This window comes from Megascapheus bottae, chromosome 16, assembly GCF_031878675.1.
Source record: "Megascapheus bottae isolate mThoBot1 chromosome 16, mThoBot2.hap1, whole genome shotgun sequence".
In the NCBI taxonomy this organism is placed as follows: domain Eukaryota; kingdom Metazoa; phylum Chordata; class Mammalia; order Rodentia; family Geomyidae; genus Megascapheus; species Megascapheus bottae.
The window spans coordinates 32,392,265-32,406,652 of record NC_143524.1 but is presented as its reverse complement, the minus strand read 5'-3'; the positions used below and the strand labels follow the sequence as shown (position 1 = coordinate 32,406,652).

The 14,388-nt window shown below is 49.4% G+C and overlaps 1 protein-coding gene across 1 annotated transcript in view; it reads left to right on the top strand.

Annotated features, from left to right (window-relative positions):
- Otog (otogelin) overlaps window positions 1–14,388 on the top strand; it is a 57,429-nt gene that overhangs the window by 26,033 nt on the left and 17,008 nt on the right. The window contains exons 29-36 of the mRNA XM_090348946.1: window positions 255–371; window positions 1,092–1,248; window positions 4,366–4,392; window positions 7,067–7,234; window positions 8,502–8,780; window positions 10,637–10,754; window positions 11,497–11,576; window positions 12,024–13,774. Of these exons, the coding sequence (XP_090205072.1) occupies window positions 255–371; window positions 1,092–1,248; window positions 4,366–4,392; window positions 7,067–7,234; window positions 8,502–8,780; window positions 10,637–10,754; window positions 11,497–11,576; window positions 12,024–13,774 (2,697 nt within the window). The remainder of the gene's footprint in view (window positions 1–254; window positions 372–1,091; window positions 1,249–4,365; window positions 4,393–7,066; window positions 7,235–8,501; window positions 8,781–10,636; window positions 10,755–11,496; window positions 11,577–12,023; window positions 13,775–14,388) is intronic.

Genomic DNA, 14,388 nt, shown 5'->3' with positions numbered 1-14,388 from the left:
AGCAAGGGAGAGGCTTAGATGAGCCCTGAGATTTTACACAACAGTCAGGTCAAGGCAAACACGTAGCCACATGCATCTCTTCACCTTGGCCATGATCTATTGGTTTGAAGCAAGCAGTGGCCCTTTCCCCCTTTCCAGGGGAAGGGATCATACAAGGACATGAATAGCAGGTGGTCATCCTAAGAATCTTCTGCCTACCATAACAGGCATTCAGGAAATGAGGGAAATCCAGAGTTCTGTCTTTGCCCCTGCAGTGCCCAGAAACTCTGGACCCCAGGGACACATGTGTCTTGAATCCTCTCCGAGAGCCATTTGCCAGGAAGGAGTGTGGTATCCTCCTCAGTTCTGTGTTCGAGACCTGCCACCCTGTGGTAAGTGGATCCTCCTCAGCCCCTCCTGAGCTCCACTACTTTCCCAGAATTCCTTCTGCCCCCAGGCTCCTTCATGCCTCAGAAGAGACACCTCAAGTCTAGAGGAAAGACGCATCTCTGCTATCAGCTTGCCCGGATGAGTCTTCCTTATGTCTCTTGGTGACTAGAATCAGCCAGCCAATAGCTACTGTGCCATTTGCAAGCTCATCTCTGTCTGGCACTTTCTCTTTACTAGGAAATTCTGCTGCAAAATGAGTACAATCTCTCATGTTGTGGCCCTAGTTGGGTTATTTTTGTTTGTTCGTTTGTTTTTTGTTTTCTTTTTTTCTTTTGCCTGCTCTTTGCATGGAGGTGAGCATTGGGATCCGCTCAGCACTCTGGGTCTTGAAGGTAGGTGCTAGGCTGGCTTCGGCTGCCTTGGGACTGGCTGGCTGGCTGGGCATGTCAGACCCTACCAATTCTTTAGCCACTTTTCTAGCTTTGAGTAAACATTCTTGGCTCAGGGGAGGAGAGAAGAATTCCCAAAAAGTGTATGTCTATATGAGCCATGGACGTCTTGTTTCCTTCCCAAATAGCTGCCTTCCTCCTCCCAGCTGTCAGCCCACCAGGTGGTGGTTCTCCCTGGAGTATGGCCCCGTCATGTTTATACTGGTGGCCATTAGCTAGAAAGCTGTCAGTCAAATCTTCAGAATCTGTCCCTTGACCTCTGACCTCCCCCAGGTTGATGTCACTTGGTTTTACTCAAACTGCCTGACGGACACATGCGGATGCAGCCGGGGTGGTGACTGTGAGTGTTTCTGTGCCAGCGTGTCTGCCTATGCCCACCAGTGCTGCCAGCATGGGGTGGCTGTGGACTGGAGGACCCCTCGCCTCTGCCGTGAGTATCTCAGACCCACCATCTTTGGGGCTAGCATTTGCTGAGTACTCATTGTGTGACGGGCATTATTCTCTGAAGTCTTTAGTTTTTTATTGTTATTATAAAGGTGACATGCAGAGGGATTTTAGTTACATATGTCCACCAAATCAGATAGCCTCACATCGTCCTTGCCCTTTGAGTTTTGTGTCTAAGGTAGGAGAGAAGATGCTGGGAGAGGTAAATGAGACAAAGCACAAGAAAGGTTTGGTAGTACCTTCTACCCTGTGATGGGGTTATCATTTGTTTTGTGCAAGTCCCAGAAAACCTAGGCTTTTGCAATTGTAGTTACAATCTTAGTTACTAAGGAACAAGATGGAAGGGCATCTGCCTTTGGCCTCCATTTTCTTGTCCATTTTTCCCTGAGGCTCCTCAGCCCTGAGCCATCACATGGTCCCCATTTCTTGCTTTTCCTCTCATCACAGTCATTCAGGAAAAAGATACACAGGTTAACAGAGGATCTCCAGTGTACCAGGTTTTTTGTGCCGCAAGTAAACTAACTTATGCGATCCTCAGGATGAGGGGGAGGCAAGCAAAGCATATCCCTGGAATGTGAGACTTAAGGCAATATCAGAAAACACAAGGGTCCGGTGAAATCACGTTCTAAATGCAACATGCAGAGCTGGAGATTGAACCCAGAGTTTTGTGCATGCTAGGTCAGTATTCTATAACTGAGTTTCATTCCCAGTCCTTGGAGTTTTTGCTTGCTTGCTTTAGAAAATCCATACTGAAATTTTCTAGGAAGGAAAATGCACGCACATTGTAGTGCCAGGACGGAGGTAGAGGGGATTACTGTAGACAGCTCTAGAGTCACTAACACATAGAACCCTGGCTTTTTTGAGGAAGGTCTTACCATATATCCAAGGCTGGCCTCAAATTCAGGATCTTCTTGCCTCTACTTTCATAATGTAGGGGGTTAGAGATGTGAGCCATCCTATTTGTTGTTTTAAAAGTGAAAACTGCTTCAAAACATCTTTAGTGAACAAAATATCAGAGGATCAATATTATAGATTTTCTTCTTTTATCTCAGGCTCCACAGTGGCTCAATGGGACACAGTTACTGACTTGGTGCTTATTTTAAAATTTTAATAATTTGTCTATCATGGTTTTGCATTAATTTTGATGTTAGAAATATGGTCAACTTAAATAATGCAGAGAAAGATTTCCCAGAAATTAAGTTTACTTGGGAATAAATATATTGCAATGGGAATGCACATGCAGTAGTAAACTGTGAGTGTGTTGGAAGGTTAATCAAGGGGAAATGATTTTACAGTAAACTGAGGAGATTGCAGAAGATATTTTACAATCCTTAACCATAAAATCAGAACTAGGGCTGGGAGTTTGGCCTACTGGTAGAGTGCTTGCCTAGTATATACAAAGACCTGATTCAATTACTCAGTACCACATACATAGAAGAGCCAGAAGTGATATGGCTCAAGTGGTAGATCACTAGCCTCAAGCAAAAATGTGTCCAAGGACAGTGCCCAGGCCCTCAGTTCAAGCCCCAGCACTGGCAAAAAAAATCAGAATTAGGTGTGTGTAGGCTCAGCAGCAAAGGAGGTCCCAACCCAAGCTTAGACAGTTGCAGTATTCTTTGTGCAAGGTTGTGGTGGCCTTTCTATAAGGTGGTTCTCACCATCTTCGGTGGATAATTCTTGCGCCTCAGATACATATATGATAGTCTCTTCTTCATACTTTACCATCCCCTGGATTTACTTACTATTTTGTTGTTGTTGTTAGGGTTTGATACAAGTAACTGTATTTTGCTTTTGACCAGTTTTATAATTTTAATTGCTGAGAATTCAGTCCCCTTTGCATTTTGTACCTGAGAAGAGTACTTTGCCTTTCCCAGGGAGTCCAGTATTAGTAGTAGTCCCATCTTAGAATAAGCACTAAGATAATAAATAACTTGCCCTAGTTAATGGGTGAAAAAAGGGAGAGAGCTTGTAATCCTAGGTACTCAGGAGGCTGAGATCTGAGGATCTCCCTTCAAAGCCAGCCAGGGCACTAAAGTGCATGAGACACTTCCATGAGACATTTATCTCCAATTAACCACTAGAAAACTGGAAGAGGTGCTGTGGCTCAAGGGGTAGGGTGGTAACCTTGAGCTGAAGAGCTCAGGTACTGGCCCTAGAAATCTGGCTTTTAATGACATTTCTGAATTCTCTCCCATTAATCCGGTGCACATCTGAAATCAGAGAGTTGACCGACATCTAATTTTCTAAGTTCAACCTTCTGAGTCCACTCATGAAGAAAGGCAAGCATTTACCTGCAGGTGCACAGCAAGTTATTTCTGAAGGGCAATAGCAAATGTGCTGACCATGGGTTTAGGCTGTGAAGGGAGAAGGTGGTTCCTTCCAGAATACGCCTACATCTTATGGAGTCCCCTTCTTAGCCTTTATCACAGGCCTATCAGCTGGCTCCTCATGGCTTTATTCCTGGACCTGTCCCCATAGGTCCCCAGTTCGCCACTGGGGGTGGAATCCACGTAGAGGGGCTAGGGAAACAGGCTGTGGTGCTGGGATTGGGCCACTAGAGGGCATGCTGGGCCCACACTTGTGGGAGAGTGTCAAGAGCGGGCTAGCTTGAAGAAGACCTCTGCAGAGCCAGAGAAATTATATAGAGATGGACTGGACAAACCTGGGATCCTGGAGGCACTTGGTCTCCTAACAGGCTTCTTGGAAACAAACTTACGTTTTATGCTTGTATTCCTCTGGGATGTTTCCAATTGGTGCTTCAACCTTTGGTTATCACCAAGATTATAATCTAGTCCATGTATAACTGACTCTGTAGGGCCACAATCCTCTGTCCAACATTTACCCATTCTTTCAAAGTGAACACACGCTGAAGTATCTGCATTGGACCTTGAGCCCTGTGCTGGAGGTGCTCAGAGGAACCACTGTATTTCCTTCACTCGGAGACATTTGAATCCAAGACCATTTCTGGATCTTAGAATGGAAGGCCTCCAGACTCAGGTCTTGGGGAAGGGAAGAGTCTAGGTCTATAGGTTCTCTGTCCCTGTCCCTTAGGGTTCCAGTCCCTGAGCTGGTTCACAGGAAATCTCTGTTCTTTCTTTTTCAGCATATGACTGTGACTTCTTTAACAAAGGTAAGCCCATTGCCCCCAAGTGGTACCTTAAGGACCCATTCCCTGCCAGCCCTGCTCTTTTACCACACACTAGCCCTGCCATACTGATGTGCTGCTGTCCCCGGAACATCCATAGCATCCAACTGGGAAGAACTCAGTGAGAGAGACAGAGACAGAGAGACAGAGACAGGGACAGGGATAGAGATAGAGACACGGAGATACAGAGAAAGACAAAGAGAGAGACAGAGACAGACAGAGACAGAGACAGAGACATATAGTCAGCATACCACAACAGTATAGAAACCATAGATGGCTAGAATTCCATTCCCAGTAGTTTCTACAGTCCCAGTATGGAGCCCACACAAGCCAGTTTCCCAGAGACTGGGCTCATTCAGGCCAGTTTAAGCAGAGAGAGAAAGCCATTTGTACCAGTGTGCTAGCTCTGTGGTCTTCTTAATCTAGCTCATCCGTTTTACAGAATGTCATCGTGAATTCCCTCAATTTGCAAAATCAGATGCAAACTGCTCTTTCTGAGTTGTGCTGGGATAAAACATATGGCCTGCCAGATCTGTCTTTAAATATAGTTAAGCTTACAGGGTATCAAGATATGCTCCAACACCTAGATTATTAACAAAGGTGAAAACACAGATTATAACTAAGGATCTAAGGTAGGTTAGTGCCCATTGTTCAAGCCACTGAATTAGTTTAATCACTGAGGTTGAGTGGGCAGCAGTGGGATGGCTGCTCAGAATAGCTTTAGCACTGAGCTTCATCAGTTAGGTCAAGATCAGGCTTCGGTAGAATTAGGTGCCTCATCCTGTGTGCAATGCTGTTCGCCTCAGACTCCTAAGCCCCCAGGTACTCTCCTCTAGGTACTAGCCTGCATGATCAGGCCTCTGTGGGAATAGCCTTAAGTCTATGTCCTCATCTACTTTCATTATCAGGTTTTGGTTTGAGAAACACCCTTGCCCCCAGAAAAAGTATGGTCAACGGAATTAGGAAAGGCAGATTGGAGATAAGGGTGCCACAGGGTATATGAAAGATGACAAAAACATGAGAGGGGGGTATAAATGTGTGAGATGTAATACACTACTACCTGACCAATGTAACTGTAACCCCTCTATACATTATGCTGACAAGGAAAAAAAAGAGTTTATGAAAGACGAAAGCTGGACTTGGTATCTAGTAATAATAATTCAGAGATACAATCCCATCAAAATGTTAGTCCTTTTGGGCTTTATGGGTCTCTAACTCATAAAGGAATGTGTATGTATTGGGAAAAATCACAGTCCCCAGGAAAGGCAGTATCTGTCTGACTTCAGGCAAGACATTTTGGCAAGACAGTTCTGAGCAGAGATTTTTCCCCTTCTGTGGCATTTTGAGTGGCAGTAACTGGCAAAGGACAAGCTGTTTCCAGCATCCTCCACCTACCAGTCACCCACCCATCCATTTCTTGCTTTGTTCTGTCACTGTTTTCTGTGGTCAGGCCTTGCGGGGGTTCTGGGAAGTCAGTGGTAAGGGGAACCTGGGAGAGGGGGGTGCACTGGAAAGGGTTGCACTGTCTCCCCAGCACCACCTATATTCCTAACTCTGCATTCAATAGTTAGTTTGAAATTGGTCACTGCTGGGAGCGTTGACCCCACAGAAAGAAGCAAATGCTGCACGTTGGTTTTTGTTTATTTTTGTGAGGTTGTTGACTATTTACCAACACAGCACTTGCCTATAATATCTGTACTGGAGGAGACAGACAGAGAACTCAATTCAGATTCACATCATAGAGCTGTGATAGGACTGTATCTGCTCCCAGAGTTGGCAGAGCACAGAGGAGGAGGGACGAGGTTTATGTGTGGCAGGAGAGGATACAGGAGCTGACATTTGAGCTGGTCCCCAGCTATAGAGTAGGTGTTTGCCAAGCACTGAAAAGGGAATACTATTCTGATGGGGTGGAACGGCATGATGGAGACAAGCTAGGGCAGAATGTGGCTCCTTCACGGAAGAGAGTAAGCAAGGTTTAGTGTGGCAGGAGAAGATGGAGGGGGGCTGGGGTCCAGAGTGTGAAAAGCTCCTAAATTGAAGGCAGGCAGTTTTGATTCCGTCTTAAGGCACTGAGGCGAAATTGGTGAGTCCCAATAGGAACGTGGCTGGGAAAGTGACTCAGGAAACCTGAGGAAAGCACTGAAGGGTCAGGACACATCCGAAGTAGCAAAGACACTTATAAGGCTATTATAATTGTCTGGGAAACCCATGTCTCGTTCCAGCCTCTAACCATAAGTACAGAAACCCCCCAATACAAAAGTGTGTGTACTTGATAGCAGATGAATGTTAAAAGCCAAGCCCTAGTTTCCTGGCCTCCATCCCTCAAGCCATGGGTGGGCAGAGACCAGGTGTGATGAGACAGGTGAAGAGAGACATCTGAGGCCTCAGATGCCTGCTGAGGCCGCCCTTCCCAGGCACCTTGTGGAATGACTTGGTCACGCTACCTAAGGCCAGTGTCCTGCAGGGGGGGCTGTTTGGAGTCTGTCCCCCAACCTCTGCCTCTTCCTTCTCATGGGCATCAGTGTCTCTGGGGGCTGGATTAGGAAGCCACTAAGAGTTCTTTGCTGGACTCCACTCTGTTCTCTAAATCTCATGGGTGGGACCGGTGGGATGAGCGGGGGTGTGGGGAGGAGGGGTCTGACTGAGCTCTCCTCTCTAGCACTAGGTAAGGGCCCCTATCAGCTGTCCAGTGTGGCGGCTGGCGGTGCCCTGGTGGTCATGAAGGTGCTGGGTAATAACATAGCCCTACTGAGGGCAAAGGACGTGGCTCCAGGAGACATGGTGAACTTCCTGCTGACAGCTGCTCTGTACAAGGCTAAGGTCCATGGTAAGGCCCACTTTGGCCCCAGGCTAGCCCATCTGGGAAGGAGAGAGGCAGGTTGCTGGAGGAGGAGAGGGTGCTGAAACCCTAAGCCATGTATTGAGGCTAGAGGAACGAGGGTTCTAATAGGTGGTCATCTCCCAGTTCAACCTGGGCTTCTGGGACAGTTACTCAGCCTTTGTGAAGAAAAGAGATATTTTCTATCCCTCCTCATATACCAGGGAGGCCAAAGCCAAATGTGTCATTCTTTATATCTTGTGTTTCATAATGTCTATGTTTTAACAGGGTGGCAACACCTTCTCCTTCTCTTTCCCTCCTGTCCTCATACCTCCTTCTCCCCTTCCTCATCTTCCCCCTCTTTCCTTCTCATCTTCCCATTTATATCCCTCTCCTTCCTGCCTACTTGCTTCCCTCTCCTTTTATGAAGCCCTGATCTGAAGCTGGGCACAGAGCTGGGCACAGGAATCTAGGATGGATATGGCACAGTCCCTGCTCCACATCAGTCCCAGTCCTACAGGGAGGAGGGCCAAAGGCATTCACCACACACCCAAGGGAACACTAGAGGGAGCCCCTAAGTTAGTCTTGGGGAGCCAGCAGAAGCCTCTGGGAATAAATGATGCTCCCCCTGAGGGGTAAGACGGACAATAAAGGGACTTAGCTAAGCTCAGGAATGGACACTGCAGTGCCATGGAAGGGTGATGGGAAAAGGAAGGACACCTGACTCCTGCCTGCCCCAGGCCAGCCATGGTTCCCATTTTCAGTAGTGCCAGTTCTCAGTAGGAAGTAGACAAGGAACCTGGGAGTGAGAAGCCAAGACTGAACCACAGGAAGGTCAGAAGTCTTCGGCTCCAAAATAATACTTCCTGATTAGTCATTTCTGAGCCCCAGAGCCATGTGGTCCTCCTTGAAGAGGTTGGGAGAACTTTCTGTTCTTCTTTCAATGTTCATAGGCCAGTGGAGTATGTATTGGCATTCTGTAGCTCCATGGACATAGTAAGACAGAACCCCTCAGACTCTTGGCCATGGAAAGGATTACCTGCCCCAGGCTCTCTGTCCTCATCAGGCCTGGTTCTTATGAACCCATCCAGGGCCCAGGTTCTCTTGGCCCCTGTCCTGTGCTCCTTCCCCTGTACCATATAAGAATGCAGAAGTTGGGGAACTAGGGTAGCCATGGAGGAGCAGTCTCCAAGAGGGTGGGCACACCCCAACCGGTTGCCCAGCTCCAACTCTGGACCCCCTTTTTGGCACTGATCTAATTCATATGGCTCTGCAGACCCGGATGTGGTATCCCTGGAAGCAGCAGACAGACCCAACTTCTTCCTCCATGTCACAGCCAATGGGTCTTTGGAGCTGGCTAAGTGGCAGGGCAGCGAAACCTTCCATCACCATGCCTCCTTCTCACTGCATCGGGGGACATGGCAGGCAGGCCTGGTGGCCTTGGAGTCCCTGGCAAAGCCTGGCTTCTTCTTCCATGTGTCTGGTGTGGGACTGGCCCTGAGGTTGTATGAGCACACAGAAGTCTTCCGCCAGGGCACACTCTTCCATCTTCTGGGTAAGTGACTGCTTTGCCATCATCCTTGGTACTTCATCTTTCCCTCTACTCAACTGTGTTCTTCCTGCCCTCTTCCTCACTGCCTTTAGTAGTCCAGCCTGTAGGACCACAGGTGACCTATTCTCCATCTTGGCAGGCCAGGGAGCCCTATCAGTGTGGGTTGGGCCCAGCTAGTTTCCTGGGTCCTGCCTAATGCCCCAGTCCCCAGGCCAATTACATGGTCTAAAAATGCGTGGCCTTTGGGAAAATGAGGGGAGAAATGGTCACAGTAGCCCGTGGCTCAGATCCCTTGTCAAAGGGGCTTATGTCTGACCCATGAGCTTAAAGACTGCCCACTGGAGCACCTGGGGCAGCCTAGAAGCCCTGTCTCTCCCATCTCTCCCAGGTGGGACCCCCAGGCAGTGAGAGGGTTAACTCCATGATCTTTCTAGGTAAGGCTAGAGATTATTCTCTTGCTAGATGAGACTTCCCCCCAAATTGTGGATATTTGTCTCAGTTCTGGAGGGGCCATGCTTACATTCCATGCTCTTGTACTGAATCCTCTAGAGATACCCATGGGGACAGATTGAAAACCAGCCAGGGAAGCAGAACTGCAACGCTTTTCATTGGGGACCCTGGACTGTAAAGCTAGGGTTCAAGTTCAGAGTTTGGTGCTTGACACTGGAGGGGAACCTTCATCTCAACTCTGTAAATTTACCTGTAAAATGGGAATCATTGCCTTAGAAGAGTATTATGAGGCTTTATGAGCTTTCACAGGCTGCTCTCCGGGCAGGACATAGAGTAAATGCTCTCCGAAGTCAGTCTTTGCTTCAGACCTCCAAGTTTTTTGAGGTCTGCAGTCAGCACCAGCTGGAGGATCAGGATGCCTCGAAGGGACTACTGGGGTGCCACTGCCTCCTCCAGCCTCCATGGAACCTGCTGCACCACCATTCTAGCTGTGGTGTGGAGACGTCACTTGGGCCAGCATAGTCTGGAATCTGGTCTACTTCATTAACGCTAACCTCCATACCTCATAGGCCCTAGACCTCTCGTTTATCGAGGCACGGACTCTAGTGCCTCTTTTTAAATGTTTATTTCTCCTCCATGTATTTCTGTTTCTGTTTCCTCATCTGTAAGCTGAGAATAATGTCTACTTTAGAGGAGGAGGAGGATTGAGCAGTGGATATAGTAGTGAGTGGTGTGGGGCAGCAGTTGGTCATTATTGTCATTATTGGTCTTCATTGTCACTATTACCATTCATCCAGCTACCAGAAGCAGCAAGGCAGTGTTCACAGAGCACCAAGTCTACAGTGGGGAGACACTCCTGGAAACAGAGGGTGGTGCTTAAAGATGAATGTCCCCCTCATCTGTCAGGTCATCCTTACAGGAAGGCCTTGTGTTCAGATTGGACTAGGACTCCAGATGCTCACCCCATCTCTCAAGGGAGAGCCTCATGCTTCCATGGAGTTCTGCAATGGGCCTGCCAGAGGCAGGCAAGGAGAAGTGACAGGGATGCCGAGAATCCTGGACCAACTTCTCAGATGGGCAGGGCAAATGGGGAGCCTTAGGGAGAGATCAGGAATCTTTTCATTCAGCCCTCAAAACCCACCCCCAACTCCCCAAGCCAGACCCATGTCAGACTTCCCTTGCCTCAATCCTACGCCAAGCTCACATTATTAGGATCCCCAAGCACTGACCCCAGCCACTGTGAGGCATCGGGGGATATGGCAGGCAGGCCACCTTTCTCTGCATGAGTCTTACTGTCCTCCTCCATAGGGCAGGGAGTGAGTTGGGGTGACCTCTGCTCTGATATCTGATCCAGAGCTGGTGTCTGGTCATACTCAGCCCAGAGACTCTGGGGTGGATCACCTTTCTAGATGCCAAGCTCTCAGGAGCTGCCTACCCCATCTGTGAGTGGCGCTATGACACCTGTGCCAGCCCCTGCTTCCAAACCTGCCGGGACCCACAGGCAGCCAGCTGTCAGGATGTGCCAAGGTAAGAGCCAGGGACTGTGAGTATGGAGGTGTGTGCAGCAGTGTGTTGTGTACAACGATATACACACAGGGACTTGTCCGCAGTCTGGGAGTGTGTGCATGACTGTACATGAAGGTACATGTGAAGGTACCTCACATGTCTGTGTATGAGTGCTTCATGTATTATGTATACTCATGTGGACAGCCCATATGTAAATATAGATATGCATACATCTGAGCCTCATGTATGGTTATATGTACAACTATGCCTGGGTTGTACATAGCTATACATGTGTACACATAAAAGCTGCATAAAAAAAGGTGATATGTGCAGCTGCGTGTGTGAATGAGGGTATACACACCAATGTTTGTGGAAATCTGTATGAATATGTATGTATGTATGTATGTATGTATGGATGGATGGATGGATGGATGGATGTGTCACTATTTTGTCAACCTGTAGGATTAGAGGGAGATTTGAGGGTGTGTGTAATATGCCTATGATGTGCACAAATGGGCTCACAATCATACCTTATTCAGCTCTGTCTCTCTGGGGTGGGGTGGAGAGGGAGCTGTGTGCAGCATACACATTTGAGTATGGGTGCTCTTGTGGAAATATGTGACAGGGCCTCTACTGAGGTCCGTGTAAAAGTGCTTATGAGCTGAGGCCTTCCTTACCATACTGTTCAAGTTCTATAAAAGTCTAAAGGAATGAGCGGCTCTACATTCTAGGCCACTAACTAGGGTCCCTGCTCTATCCTCAGGGTAGAAGGCTGTGTCCCTGTGTGCCCTGCTCCCAAGGTCCTGGATGAAGTCACACAGAGATGTGTCTACCTGCAGGACTGTAAGTGGCCTGGAATCTTCCAGGTGCTCAGCGTGTCTTTGAACTGTCATGCCCAGAGCCCCAGGCTGGAGCCGTAGGGTCAGTACAGGGCCTTGGGAAGGAGAACACTTCCAAGTGGGCTTTGCTGTTCACATGAACTCATTCACGGAGAAGAAAAATGATGCCTTGAGTGGGCTTAGGGACAGGGCTGGTCTGGGGTCTTATGTTGAAGAGACAAGGCAGCCAGACTTGGAGGTGAGACTTGCTGGCTCCAAGTTCAGGATTCCAGGCTTAGGGAAGAGTCCAGACCTATTAACTTCTCTGACATCCTCCAAAGCTAAAGGACAGAAACCCCTGGCTGCCTGGCCACGGGAAGCTGGTCTGGTCACTCATGGTGCCGGTCCTATGCAGCGATGCTGGCCAAGGCAGCCACCACTCCAGCTGAGCCTGTTCTCTTGTCTGCCTCAGGTGTAGAGCCAGCAGTTTGGGTTCCCACAGAGGCACTTGGCAATGAGACCTTGCCACCCGGTCAAGTCCTGCCTACTCTCAGTGAGAAGCAGCTGCAGCCTCCACTGGACACAACCAGGGCCCTCACCCACAAGCCAGCCCTCACCCCAACAGCCCCCTCTACCTCAGCCTCTAACCCATCACTGGCAGCCACTGAGGGGTCAATGATGGCCTCAGGTTCCACCAAGCCTGCTCTGCAGCATCCATTAGGGTTCACAGTATCCAACACCCCTGCCCATCCCACAGAGACCCCTGGAAGCAAGGGAGTGACCACTAGTCTCCTGGCAACCTCCCACCCCCTGGAATCCTTTTCCCACCCCATGTCAATGCAGACACCCACATCTGGCATGTTATCAGGGGCTGCAGAGACAACCAAGATGACCATGACCTTTGCAGGGAGCCGCAACATCACAGTTTCCTCCCGATCATCTCCTGTACCTCGCTTCCCATTTGTGACCAAAGCTGTGACAGTCCCAGCTCGTAGCTCTTTGCCTGTTAGGACAACTCTCCTGCAGCCCTCGTTTCCAGCAAGTTCCTCCTCCAAGCCTGTGGCGTCCCCCGGAGTTACCACCTCCTCCAGGTCTCACAAATCCTTGCTGACATCTGCAGTCACTAAGGTTATGAACACTACGAGGAGCCCCCAACCCACCCAGGCCCAGAGCCTTTCAAGTCCTAGCAGCCCCCGGGCAATGGCAAGTGCAGCTGCAGCGTGGTCTCCTGTCAGCTCCCTTGCCACCAAGGGCACAGAGAAGGGAAAACCAGGGCCCAGCCAACCTGCGAGAGTGCCAGGGTCCTCACATCCAATCCCCACTGCCCTGTCTCATTCAGCTCCACACTCCACCAGAGCCACCAGGCCTCCAACTCAGTTCACAGGGACTTCATCTGCCACCAGCCTGTCCACAGTTGCTCATGGCTTGGGGGCTACAGCTTTAGTGTCTCTGGGATCAACTCGACCATCCCAGCTCCTCTCTGGCCTGCCTGCTGACACCAGCCTGCCCCTGGCCAAAGTGGGCACATCTGCTCCGGTGGCCACACCTGGCTCCAAAGGCTCTGTTCTTACCCCTCCATTTCAGCCTCAGGCCACATCTCTGGTGGTGGCCACAGTTCCACCTGCTCAGACACTCAGCCCAGCAGTGCCTCTCACTCCTGCTGTGGTGGCCCAGGTCCACCCACCCAGCCACATGACCCCCCAGATAACAGGCACAGCACCAGGCCTCCTTTTGGGAACCACACTGCCAAGTTCTGAAGGCATGGCCGTGCCTGCAGGGGCAGCCCCCACGGTATCTATTGCCCCACGAAAGAGCACCACCCAGAAAATGGCCATCCTTTCTAAGCAAGTATCCCTGCCTACCTCCCCTTATAGCTCTGTCCAAGGCAGATCCACAGAGCTCACACCTACTGTGCGCCACACTGTTCCCCCCTTGGTGACTAAAGTTGAGGGCCCTCGGGCTGGCACTGTGCCAGTAGTCTCTACATCCTACCCTTTGAGCCACATCTCAGCCAGGACAGCCTCACGGGAGAGCTCTCTAGTTCTGCTGCCTCAGCTGGTGGAGGCCCAGGGGACCTCAGCAGGACCCAAACCCCCAGCAGAGCCAATGGGCGAAGCCACCACTGAGCAGTCTGGACGCTCAGCTCCAGCCCAAGGTATCGCACAAGGATCAGCTGAGGCCTTTGCAACTTCCATGGAGGCGAATGCATCTTCCAGCTGTGTTGTGAGTGACTTACAGGTTTTTTTTTTTTTTAAAAAAATCTTTCTGTAGATTCTCCCTCAACTCCTGCCCATCCCTGATGCACTGAGCTAGACAGACCACACATATTCTCAGGCCTACTGCACCCTCTGTCTTGTCACAGCTTCCAGGCTGCAAGATGGAGATGCAGTTTTTGTTTCTGTCTCTGCCCCTAAGCTTCTGGTGCCTGTGAAATTCCCTAGGCTTCTCTGAATCCTGAAAGTACAGCAATATCTCACCCTCTCCATCTGGACCTGAGGGAATGATCAGATAACTTGACATCAGGATGTGATAAAGACCGTGGGCCATGGAGTGTGTATTTGTGTCTTGAGTATCTGCTGTAAGATTATGCACACATTGTTGTGTTTACACATTAGACCAAGTATATGCTAATGTATCTGTTTGTGTTGCTGTGTATGTACTGCATGGTGTGACTTTCTTTGTGTGTATCTTTACATGAAATCAAGAAGGAGAAAGTATGTGGGTATGCTTGGGTGTTTGTGAGCATGACCTAATGTGTTTGCAATTCTGTGTACTTGACGCTTTCTGAGAATCAGTTCCCAATCTCAGGTCCATGCCCTTGATGGCTTGGCAGGCAT